At 28.8% G+C, this 12436-nt stretch overlaps 1 protein-coding gene across 4 annotated transcripts in view; it reads right to left on the bottom strand.

The window, feature by feature from the left end:
- The window catches only part of LOC100213564 (uncharacterized), an 82480-nt gene that overhangs the window by 21809 nt on the left and 48235 nt on the right, over positions 1-12436 (bottom strand). For all 4 annotated transcript variants that reach the window (XM_065814709.1, XM_065814707.1, XM_065814708.1 and 1 more), the window contains 9 exons: positions 9829-10477; positions 9695-9748; positions 9312-9404; positions 8361-8456; positions 7872-8077; positions 7458-7588; positions 6204-6295; positions 5984-6070; positions 5660-5880 (listed from right to left, as the gene is read on the bottom strand). In XM_065814709.1, coding sequence (XP_065670781.1) covers positions 5660-5880; positions 5984-6070; positions 6204-6295; positions 7458-7588; positions 7872-8077; positions 8361-8456; positions 9312-9404; positions 9695-9748; positions 9829-10440 — 1592 coding nt within the window. In that variant the 5' untranslated portion in view covers positions 10441-10477. The remainder of the gene's footprint in view (positions 1-5659; positions 5881-5983; positions 6071-6203; positions 6296-7457; positions 7589-7871; positions 8078-8360; positions 8457-9311; positions 9405-9694; positions 9749-9828; positions 10478-12436) is intronic.

The following is a 12436-nucleotide window of genomic DNA, read 5'->3' as shown; positions in this document are numbered from 1 at the left end:
TTTTAGACAAGGTGCAAATATGCATTGTAAACATAGTTGGACCTGCTCTTGCAGTCAACCTCCAACCATTACCACATCGTCGTATGTTAATTACCAACCATTACCAAATCGTCATAATGTTGCTTCTCTTTTCTACAAATACTATAATGGACACTGCTCTAAAGAGCTAGAGTCTCGTGTGCCATCTACTAAAATTCATTCTCATGTTACTCACCATTCAATTAAGTTTCATCCTTTTACTGTGACTATTCCTAAGTGCTAAAAAACTCTTATTCGTCTAGTTTTTTTCCTCAAACATCAGTTCTTTGGGATTTGCTCCCTTCATTTTGCTTTGCTGATTCATATAATTTGCAATCTTTTAAGTCATCTGTTAATCATTATCTTGCCCTACAAACTTCATGTTTTCTCTTCCAGCAACTTAAAAATCTTCTGTTCCAATAAGTGGTTGCTTGCAGCCTTGTTGCAACAGAAGATTTAATATATATATATATATATATATATATATATATATATATATATATATATATATATATATATATATATATATATAATATACACACATGAATATATATATGTATATATATACACACACATGTATATATAAACAAATAAATGTAACCAAATAAATCAACTTACCATATTTTGGTAAAAGCCATGCAAAAAATAATATTTTTAACAGAAAATAACCTACCATACTAGTGGTGTAAAACATACAAACACAATAAATAAGAATTCCAACAAAAACTAAACTAAACCACTCAAATGAGAACTCAAACAAAAATACTAATAAAATTCTCCTGCAAACAATTTAAAACTCAAGAAGGTACTTTTTACATAAACAGATCCTAGGTTATAGAAAAACAATATCTCTAATCAAAAAATCAATAATACACTATAGATTCTTCGACAAACCCAAATGCCTAATACTCCTGTGCTTTTTATGGCTTTATTAAAAAGTTTTACAACATTTCCAAGTGTTGTAACTACTAGAATTCTTTATTTTCTTTTTCTTCTTTACATTTGTTGTGAACAAGCTCGTGTTGTGTATCTCACAGTGCTTTTTTAAACCATTTGTTAATTAATTGAATAGGGTATCCTCATATAACTAATTTTGTGCTAGTTGCTTCAGCTCTTTTATTAGGTTGTAATTATTCGATAAAATCTTATTGTATCTTAACACTTAGCTATACACTATTGTTTATGTTTTTTATTGCTGTTTTGTTACTAACTGTCCATCTAGCTTTTCGATAATTGTCAGATCCATAGATCCATAAAATTAATAGAATCATAAAATTAACAAAAATAAGCGTAATTGTGGGACGGATGGCATTCATAAATTGGAAAACATACCTTTTTTCTCCAGAGGCCCATGAAAAATAAAAAAAATATAGAATCTATAAATCATTTATAAAAAGAAGTCCAACTATGTTTAAAATGCATTTTAGCACTGTCTAAAAGAAAAAGGGCATTATATTGCCATACAAGGACGAATTAGAAATGTATAGAAATAAAGAATAAAATCCGTAAGAGAGTAAAGAGCAAAAACAAATGGCAAGCATTATAAAGACCTCCGCAATTATATAAATATATACATATATATATATACACACACACACACACATATATATATATATATATATACATATATATTCCTATAGTTTACGGCTAAGAAAACGTGTTTGTGGTAAAAAACGGCTTTTCACTTGTTTTGTGGTATTAACAAGCCTGACTCGCAACGCTGCTGCTATATCGACTGATAAATAACCTGACTCACACTGGAGTGCTATTACATTGACTGAGGGTTTGGTTGAGGCAGACAGTCTATCAAATAATAAAAAAAAAAATTTCTGGTCTTTAAAATTAAAAAAAACCTAAAACTGACATTTTATGGTAATAACTTAAAGACGACCATACAAAAGTGTATATATATATATATATATATATATATATATATATATATATATATATATATATATATATATATATATATATATATACACACATATATATATATCTTTATGAATATTTAAATACTTATATATCTTCTTCTTTTTCTTTCGGCATTTCCCATGTAGGGGTCGCGACAGCGGATCAAACTCCTCTATCTAGCCCTGTCATGAGTGTCTTCCACTGACACACCAGCCACTCTCATATCCTCCACCACTGCATCCATAAACCTCCTCTTAGGTATACCTCTCCTCCTTTAACCTGGAAGTTCCATCCCCAAAACCTTTCTGCCAATATAGCTCTCCTGTCTCCTCTGTACATGTCCAAACCATCTCAATCTCAATTCTCTAACTTTATCTCCAAAACATGCTACATGTGCTGATCCTCTAACAAACTCATTTCTGATCCTATCCTTCTTCATCACTCCAAATGAGAATCTTAACATCTTTATCTCAGACACCTCCATCTCCCTCACTTGTCTCTTTGTCAGTGCCACTGTCTCCAGTCCATACAACATAGCAGGTCTCACTACTGTCCTATAGATCTTACCCTTCATTCTAGCCGACAACCTTCTATCACAGATCACACGAGACACTTTGTGCCATCCACACCACCCTGCCTGCACTCTCTTCTTTACCTCTCTTTCACTTCCTCCATTACTCTGTACCCTTGACCCTAAGTAGGTAAACTCGTCAACCTTCACCAAATCAACTCCTTGTAACTGGACCTGTCCACCGTCTGCCGTCTCATTCACACACATGTTCTCTGTTTTACTCCTGATTACTTTCACTCCCCTGCTTTGCAAAGCATACCTCCATCTTTCCAAGTTTACCTCCACTTGCTCCCTACTCTCACTACAGATCACAATGTCATCAGCAAAAATCATAGTCCAAAGGGATTCCAGTCTAACTTCGTCCGTCAGTCTGTCCATGACATTTGCGAACAAGAAGGGACTCATGGCTGATCCCTGATGTAGTCCTACCTCCACTTTAAACCTGTCTGCCATTCCTACTGCACATCTCACTGCTGTCACACTGTTCTCATACATATCCTGCACCACCCTCACATACCTTTCCACTACTCCTGACCTCCTCATACAATGTCACAGCTCCTGTCTCGGAACTCTATCATAAGCTTAAATACTTATATATTTTTATAAATATGTAAATACTTAAACAAACATCAAACAATTTTACAATATCTGTAATCAATTAAGCCCCATAGATATAATATAAAAAATAGTGCAGTAAAAAAAAGAGTTAAAAAACATTGAACAAATATCTATAAATATTTGTTGAGTGCAATAATTGATGATACTGGTGATAAAACATTTTTAGCTGAGTTTTAAATTTGTTGGGCTGACTTAAAAAAATAAAGACCAAGTAGCGTAAACAATGTTTTTTCTTTTCTTTTTTTACATCTTCGCTTCCAACAAGGCTGCAAGCAACCACTATTGTTATAGTTGGAAGTTACTGGAAGAGAAAATATGAAGTTTGTAGAGCAAGATAACAATTTACAGATGACTTTAAAAATTGCGAATTATATGAATCAGCAAAGCAAAATGAAGGAAGCGAATCCCAAAGAACTGATGTTTGAGGAAAAAAACTAGACGAATAAGAGTTTTTGGAGCACTTTGGAACAGTCACAGTAAAAGAATGAGACTTAACTGAATGATGAGTAACATGAGAATGAATTTTAGTAGATGGCACAAGAGACGCTAGCTCTTTAGAGCAGTGCCCATTATAGTATTAGTAGAAAAGAGAAAGAGGAGCAACATTACAATGATGTGGTAATGGTTGGAGGTTGGCTGCAAGAGTAGGTCCAACTATGTTTACAATGCATTTCTGCACCTTGTCTAAATGAGAAGCATCATTAGAAGATCCGCCCCAGATATGGCAACAGTATTCCATACAAGACCGGATTTGAGATTTATAGAGATAGAGAATAGAATCTGAAGTAAGAAAGTGACGAGCTCGATAAAGAGATGCAACCCTAGCAGATGCTAATTTTACAACTGATTTGAGATATGGTTTCCAAGAAAGATTGGAAGTAAGAGTTAATCCTAGAAGATGAAGAGTAGATGACTCATCCAGTACATCACCGTTCATAAATATAGGAAGATCTAACTTATTGCGATAACGATTGGCTGAAAAAAATTGAGTTTTATCTGTATTGAAGTTTACCAGCCACTGTGAGCCCCATGCTGTAGCAGAAGTGAGATCCTTTTCAAGCTCAAATGCCCCCTCCAAGCAATCAGAGAGTGTTGGTTTCTTATCACGACAAGAATAAATGGTAGTATTATCAGCAAACAATGCCACCTTAGATGTGAGAATATCGGAAAGAACGTTGATGTAAATTAGAAAGAGTATAGGGTCAATAGAACCTTAAGGAACCCCTGAAGAAGAGTGCTGACCATCGAGGACAACTTTTATGCTATGATTGGAAAGGAAGGATTCAATAATCTTAAAGATGTTGCCAAATACAACATAAGAAGAAAGCTTATGGAGAAGACCAGCATGCCAAACTTTATCAAAAGCTTTAGAAATGTCAAGAGCGATAGCCTTAACCTCTCCACCTCTAACTAATGCACGATAAAACCTATCGGTTATTACTGTTAGCAAATCAGCTATAGAATGAGAAGATCAAAATCCATATTGATGATCAGAAAGTAGGTTATCAGATTCAAGATGAGAGATTGAGTGTTTGTTAATTAAAGATTCAAAAACCTTGATTATGATTGGAAGAAGACTAATGGGACGGTAATTAGACGAGCCAGATCGCTCTTCAGAATTTTCGAAAATAGGGATTTCCAGCAGGATGGAAAACAAGACTTTGATAAGCACTTGTTAAATAGTTTGGATGACAGCTCTGGAGAACACAAGACTACAACAGGTATGTTGTCTGGACCACAAGCTGTAGAAGAGTCACAAGCTGTAGAAGAGTCACTTACTTAAATTAAAAAAATATTTTTGCTAAACAAAATCTAGGTAACCTAACTAATAAAAGTTACAAGTTTAATTTATTGTTACACAGTTATCAGCAAAAGATGGTAGACTCCTGAATACAATTAAACATTGATGATGCTTCCAAAATGCTTGTTTTTAAAATTCTTAAATTTTTTTTTTTTTTTCCTGTTAAACTGTACTTACTTTTGAAAATTTAGGTTGACACTATTTTAATATATTTTGCACCCTATACGTTAAAAATCCAGCCAGTTTTATATAATACTGCTCAATTTCAATTAAGGATAAGTGGCTTATATTTTAAAGATAAGTGGCTTATATTTTAAGGATAAGTGGCTTATATTTTAAGGATAAGTGGCTTATATTTTAAAGATAAGTGGCTTATATTTTAAAGTTAAGTGGCTTATATTTTAAAGTTAAGTGGCTTATATTTTAAAGATAAGTGGCTTATATTTTAAAGTTAAGTGGCTTATATTTTAAAGATAAGTGGCTTATATTTTAAGGATAAGTGGCTTATATTTTAAAGATAAGTGGCTTATATTTTAAAGATAAATGGCTTATATTTTAAAGATAAGTGGCTTATATTTTAAAGATAAGTGGCTTATATTTTAAAGATAAGTGGCTTATATTTTAAAGATAAGTGAGCAAAAATATTTCATTTTTGTTTACTTAGTCTTTTTTTTCTAATACTTATATAAAAAAATAAATAGTGAAAGCAATTATAAATAAAATAGATATAATATACTCACAACTTTATATTTATTGTAAAAACAATAAGAGGTACAATCCTAGTCAGCTCGATTGCTAATCCAACAAAAGACATAAGTGTTATATAGTTAAGAAAAAAACCAGCTTGACTGGGTAATGATTTAGCAAGATAACTTGGAAGTTCAAAAGGAGAATTGATAATTTTCTGAAAATCTTGAAGAACTGAACCCGATACAATATATATGAAAAATGTGTTAAATGTCTAAAAATTGAAATATAATTAAAAATTAAGTTACTATTTTTAAAAAAATAAATTTTAATTAATGTAATTTAAATTTACAATTTAAGGTAACATAAATATAGACCTGAAATACAAAGAGAAACTTAAAAGTTATGAGAGCAATTTCACTTTTGCTAATATGACCTTGAAATTTTCCAACTGCTCTCAAAATCTGCAAACAAATAAAAAATTGCTTAATTAAAAATAGTGCATAATTAAAAAAAAATATTCATTCATAATAAAAAAAAATACGAAGTAATAATAAAAGTAAATTATATATAGTAATATAAAATAAAATAACTTACATAAGGTAATATAATGTAAAATATAGCAATAAGTAGAACAGGGATAACTCCTTGGATAAAATTCATTACCAAAGTTGAAGTTCCGGCTTGCCCTATAATTTTTTTTTATTATTAAAATTTTTTAATCATTTACAAATATTAAAAAAAAAAAAATTCTCATAAATGCTGCTATTATGCTCTATCTTTTAAACTTGAGCCACTGTCCCATTATTTTAAGGTTGAACAACTGTGCCATCATTGTAAGGTTAAACCACTGTCCCATCATTGTAAGGTTGAACCACTGTCCCATCATTGTAAGGTTAAACCACTGCCACATCATTGTAAGGTTGAACAACTGTTCCATCATTGTAAGTTTGTGTCTCTTTCTCTTTTCTTCCTATGCTATCATTGTTGCTACTCAAACAAGCTATAATCTCCATTAACCAAAACTCATTATAGCTCGACTCATCAGCAAAGTTACATCCATTTATTGCATCTGTCTCTTAATGCTCTAAAAAATTTTATTCATTTAGTTTCTTTCCTTGCACATCAATGCTTTGAAACTCTCTCCTATTGCCTCTTACAACCTCCATTTCAAGTCTTCTGTCAACCATTTCCTTGCTCTTTAACAATATTCTTTGTTTTCTTGTAACTCCCAACTTAATAGTGGTTGTTTGCAGTTTTTTTGGGAGTGAATTTATTTACCATTTTCATTTAGATAATATTATTATTTATTAATGTGTTTCAGTAAAAAGATTAAATAATTAAGTTACAATAATGCTAAATAAAAATGAAATATATTATTACATATATTTAGAAGCACCTACAGTAACTTACTTTAGACAGTTGCCAGAACAACATGACATGAAAGTTGTCTTTTAATAAATAGTCAAAAAATTCATATTAGTAAACACATTCATCAATTCTGGTATAATTTAATGAACATGTTCATTTGAATTTTTGTGAAATCTGTAAATGTTTTGCCAGATTATAATTATATAATAATAATATATCAATATTATAAAATAATAATAAATACTATAAAAAATTATTTGAAATATTATTTAATATATAATAACTTTGTTTAAACTTTTTTAATACAAAAACTTATGTAAAAAACTAGGAAAAATTTTTTATATGAGCAAAAAAACATTAACAAAATAAAAACATATCTTTATCTTATTTTTATATCAACTTTAATTAATGATAAATTTAAAAAAATATATCATTATATTTTTATACTAAAATAAAAACATAAAGCTTATAATAACTTACATTCATCTAACCATTTTAATTCTGAAGCAATGGAACTCAATTTAGTTAGAGATGAAATAAACAAAATAGGGGTTGTCCAAAATATCACAAGCATAAAAATAAATATATAGCCAACAACATTTCTGAGGCTCCTAAAAATAAAAACAATTTTAACCTAAAATTATTATAAAAAATAATACAATTTGTCAACAACATTTCAACTATCTTGAATAAATCATTAAAATTATTGAAGTATAAAACGTTAAGTAAAAAAAAACATTGCACAACAAAAACAATTGTAACAAACATAATAATAATAAAACATAATAATAACAAACATAATAATAACAAACATAATAATAACAAACATAATAATAACAAACATAATAATAACAAACATAATAGCTAGAAAAACATAATAAAAAGTAAAATTACTTTTGCCAAAAAGGAATAGCTAAATTTCCCCATAAAATCTCTTTTGGTTCAGGAGCAGGTGTAACATGATAATGAAATGGACTTGAATCCCATACACTCTTAAGTGAACTAGCTTGCCCTTTTAACGATTTGAAGAAAACAAATGCACATGGCAAGGTTTGATGTTTTGAAGAAAACTGCTCATCTGCTAACTGATTTTGAATCTCCTATAAAATACTTTATATTTTAACTCTAAAAATAGAGATTTTTAAATCATTTCAAAATTTCAGACTAATCATAAATAACATCTAGAAACTAAAATTAAATGTTTGTAAAATATTTGAAAAATAGTTCAACTATTTGATTAATCAAACAGTTTAACCATTTGATTAGTCAAACATAAAAAAAATACCTACAAGATTAAACTTTATAAATCATAATATACAGTTAAAAATATATATATAAATATGTGCAAATATATTATATATAAAGGTTAAAAAATTTGAAAACCTGAAGCTCAAATTCATATTCAGAAATTGCATCTCTTTCTTTTGCACAAGGGTATTTCTTTAAAGTCATTCTTTTGTTATTTTTTTCCAAATAAAGCTTAAAATATAATATATAAAGTTATAAATTCTATATATATATATATATACATATATATATATATATATATATATATATATATATATATATATATATATATATATATATATATATATATATATATATATATATATATACATATATATATATATATATATATATATATATATATATATATATATATATATATATATATATATATATATTTATTTATTTTTTTAAATACTTTTTATACTATTATTTTACAATTTTGTACTTATATTAAACAACATTAAACATGCAAACATTATACACTTTTTATTAAGGAGTTGGATTTTTTCCTAAATTTTAATATACTTACGAAAACTATTTTTATGAAACTGCTTTCTAATAAATATTATAAAAATAAAGTTCTTTTTTCACATTTTTTGCAATTTTGGTAAATCTAACCAATTAATGAAAGTAAACCAACAAAAACAAATCAAAAGTTGATGTGTTAAAAAAAAAAATCACTGAAAATACTTTTTTTTCAATCAAACATTTAAAATTAAAACAACTATAATTAAACTGCATCATATTGTTACAAGACTATCAATAAACTAAAATGACTGTTAACTGTTATAAAGGTGATCAAATGAAGCAAAACCACAACTAATATAATTATAAGAGATAATACAGGTAAAATTATGTTTAAAAGTAGCAGTAACTACAGGTCTGTAGTAGCATCTACAGTTGTGTAACATATTTTAATTAAACTTTGATAAAAGAGGATACAATAATAAGAAAGAAATAGACAAAATTATACCAAAATATTTTCTTAAAAACTGTTTTTTTAGAGAACTATAATTTAGAAACACAGCAAATAAAAAATGTTACCTTGGCAACTTCCCACTTTATAACATAAGAATCATGCTTTTCAATAAGCTTACTCCATACATTCAAGTCTTTAACCATATAGACACTCTCAACCTGAAAAATTTAAATAGTTGAATAACTGCGTGATAAAGGAAAACTCTAAATTGACATTTCAGAAAATTAAAACTAAATCCATTTAACAAAAACCAAATTATGATTTTAAGTTATTGAAGACCCATGAGACATAAGTCATCATTAAACTTTTCAAAAATGCATTTTTTTTTTGGTGCAATGTGTTTTATTATAAAATTCTTAATTAAATTTAAATAAATATGTAACTTACACTCTGTTAAACTGAATTCAATTAAATTTTATACTTTTAAACTCTTCAAAATTCAACTCACGTGTTTTGGAAACAGTTTGTCTACAAAAGTCTTTAAACCATCATTGCTACAAATCTAGATTAAAAGTTGTTTAAAAGCATGGTAACTAGTTAATATTATTTAAAACAAAAGATTTTTAAAATTTAAATTCATACTTTTTCTGGTATGTTCTGTACCAGTACAGTGAACTGTTTGCTAATACCTTTCTTTAAGTAACTCTGTCTGAAAGTGGTATATACTTTCCATTCAAGAAAAGTTAAATAAAGTACCACAAATGAGTATACCCAAACAGCTATCCAATGAAACCACAGCAAGGAAGATCCACTTTGAACATTTGACATACTTAGCTTATCTAACCCATCTGTCAACTGATTACCACCATAAATATTCAAAGGTAACAAAACTATCATTCCAAAAGGCAATGTAATTAGAGCAAACTTCAAAACTAACCTCATAAATCTTAAGAACACAAGTGCATCTAAACCAGAAAAAGCATAGATATCCTGATCAGTAGCTTTAAATGATGGCCCTATCCATGAAAAAATAGTTTGTGAAGTGGAACCAGGAACAGATTTACGTTCAATTAAAAGCAAGCGAGGCGAGTAGATTTGACGTAGCTTTAATCTAATGCAGGAAAAAAAACTCAAAGCCAAAATAAATATAATACCACATAATGCGATCACAACATTAAATGTCTGCGCAGGACTGTTTAGATCAACTCCTGCCACAACAGGTCTTGATTTGTTCACATTATTTATCCCTGACATTTTATATATCTAAGTCTTTTATTTCTTTATATTAAATCTAAAATAAAAAATATTTATAAACATTTTTCATTTAGCCTTCAATAAAAAAATGATCAGGTTATTTTGTTATTAACTATATTATCCCACCCTCAAAGTTACCATAACATTTTCTAATTTTAACTTCTAAATTAATAAATGAAAAAAAAATAACTTTTCACATGTGGAAATCACTTATTTGAGTTATCATCAACTGAAAATTAAAGCATGGTAATAATTCTGCTCATTTTTTAAAATTTACACATAGTTATAACATTTTTAAACATCAAGAAACAGTTAAAAGATGCTGTTGAATGATGAGTCAAGCTAAATTGAGCTTGATAGATAGAACAAGAGATGATAACTGGTTTGAGCAGCAACCATAGTAGTATTAGTAGAAAAGAGAAAGAGATGCAACTCAAGACAATGGAAAGCTTTTGTCAAATATTTTCATGCTTACTAACTGCCAATTTAAATAGTGTTGCTTTCATCCTCGTTATAAGTAAATTTATTTAAAAAAAAAAAACAAAAAAAAAAACATAGGTGGGACATCAAGAGTTCAACAGAATCAACATGAGAGTGTCAGAAATTAAAATTTAAATATAGTTTTAAAAACCTTTCCCCACTTAACATTGCTTAAGCTCAAAAGTAAACTGGTGACTGTAAAGGAAGATACCATCTTTACCTTATTTTTATTATTATTTCTTTTATGAATAAATGCAATATCTTGGTATTCATGTGAATTAACAAAAGCTTGTAAAAGATAACTTCAACTATTCAGAAAAAAGGCCAACACTCTACTTTATTTCCAGTAACTTCTGGGGTACCTCAATTTTCTATCCTTGATCCTGTTTTGTTTCTTATCTACATTAATGATTTTCCCAACAACCTTACATCTAAAGTAGCTTATTTTGATGACTCAACCTTATACCCCTATCTTGACAAAAAGACTTCTCTTTTTGATCACTTAGAACAGGCAGCTGATCTTGAATCTGATCTCACTTCTGTAACAGATTGGGGCTCACAGTGGCTTATAAATTTTAACTGCAAAAAAACTCAATTATTTACTGCAAACAACTATCGCAGTATTGTCAACATTCTTATATTAATGAATGGCAACCCTCTTGATGAGTCCTCTTCTTTACATCTTTTTGGATTATTATTTACTACTGACCTTTCATGGAAACCATATATACAATTGATTGCTAAATTAGCATCAGCTAAAATGCTAATTTAGCAATCAATGCTTCTCTTTATCGTGCTCACCATTTTCTCTCTCCTGATTCCATTCTTTACCTTTACAAATCTTTTATTCGCCCCTGTATGGATAACTATTGTCATATTTGGGCTGGTACTTCTAATGATACTCTTTCTCTTCTAGACAAGGTCCAAAAACGTATTGTAAATGTAGTTGGACCCACTCTATGTGCTAAGCTTGAGCCTCTTTCCCATCGTCATAAAGTTGTATCTCTTTCTCTTTTCTACAAATGCTATCATGGTTGCTGCTTAAAGGAGCTATCATCTCTAGTTCCATCAACTAAAACTCATTTTCGCTTGACTCGTCATTCAGCAAAGTCTCATTCTTTACTGTAGCTGTCCCTGCATGCTCTAAAAACTTTTGTTCGTCTAGTATTTTTCCCCGCACCTCAACCCTTTGGAACTCTTTCCCATCTTCATGTTTTCCTGACCAATACAACCTTCAGCTTTTCAAGTCTTTTGTCAACCATTTCCTTGCTCTATAACTCTAATCTTTTTTTCTAGTTACTCCCAACTTAATAGTGGTTGCTTGCAGCTTTGTTGGGAGTGAATCAGAATATACATACATATATATATATATTTTAGTTTCTAGATGTTATTTATGATTATATATATATATATATATATATATATATATATATATATATATATATATATATATATATATATATATATATATATATATATATATATATATATATATATATATATATATATATATATA

Source organism: Hydra vulgaris, chromosome 12, assembly GCF_038396675.1.
Source record: "Hydra vulgaris chromosome 12, alternate assembly HydraT2T_AEP".
NCBI lineage: Eukaryota > Metazoa > Cnidaria > Hydrozoa > Anthoathecata > Hydridae > Hydra > Hydra vulgaris.
This window is presented reverse-complemented; position numbering and strand designations above follow the sequence as displayed.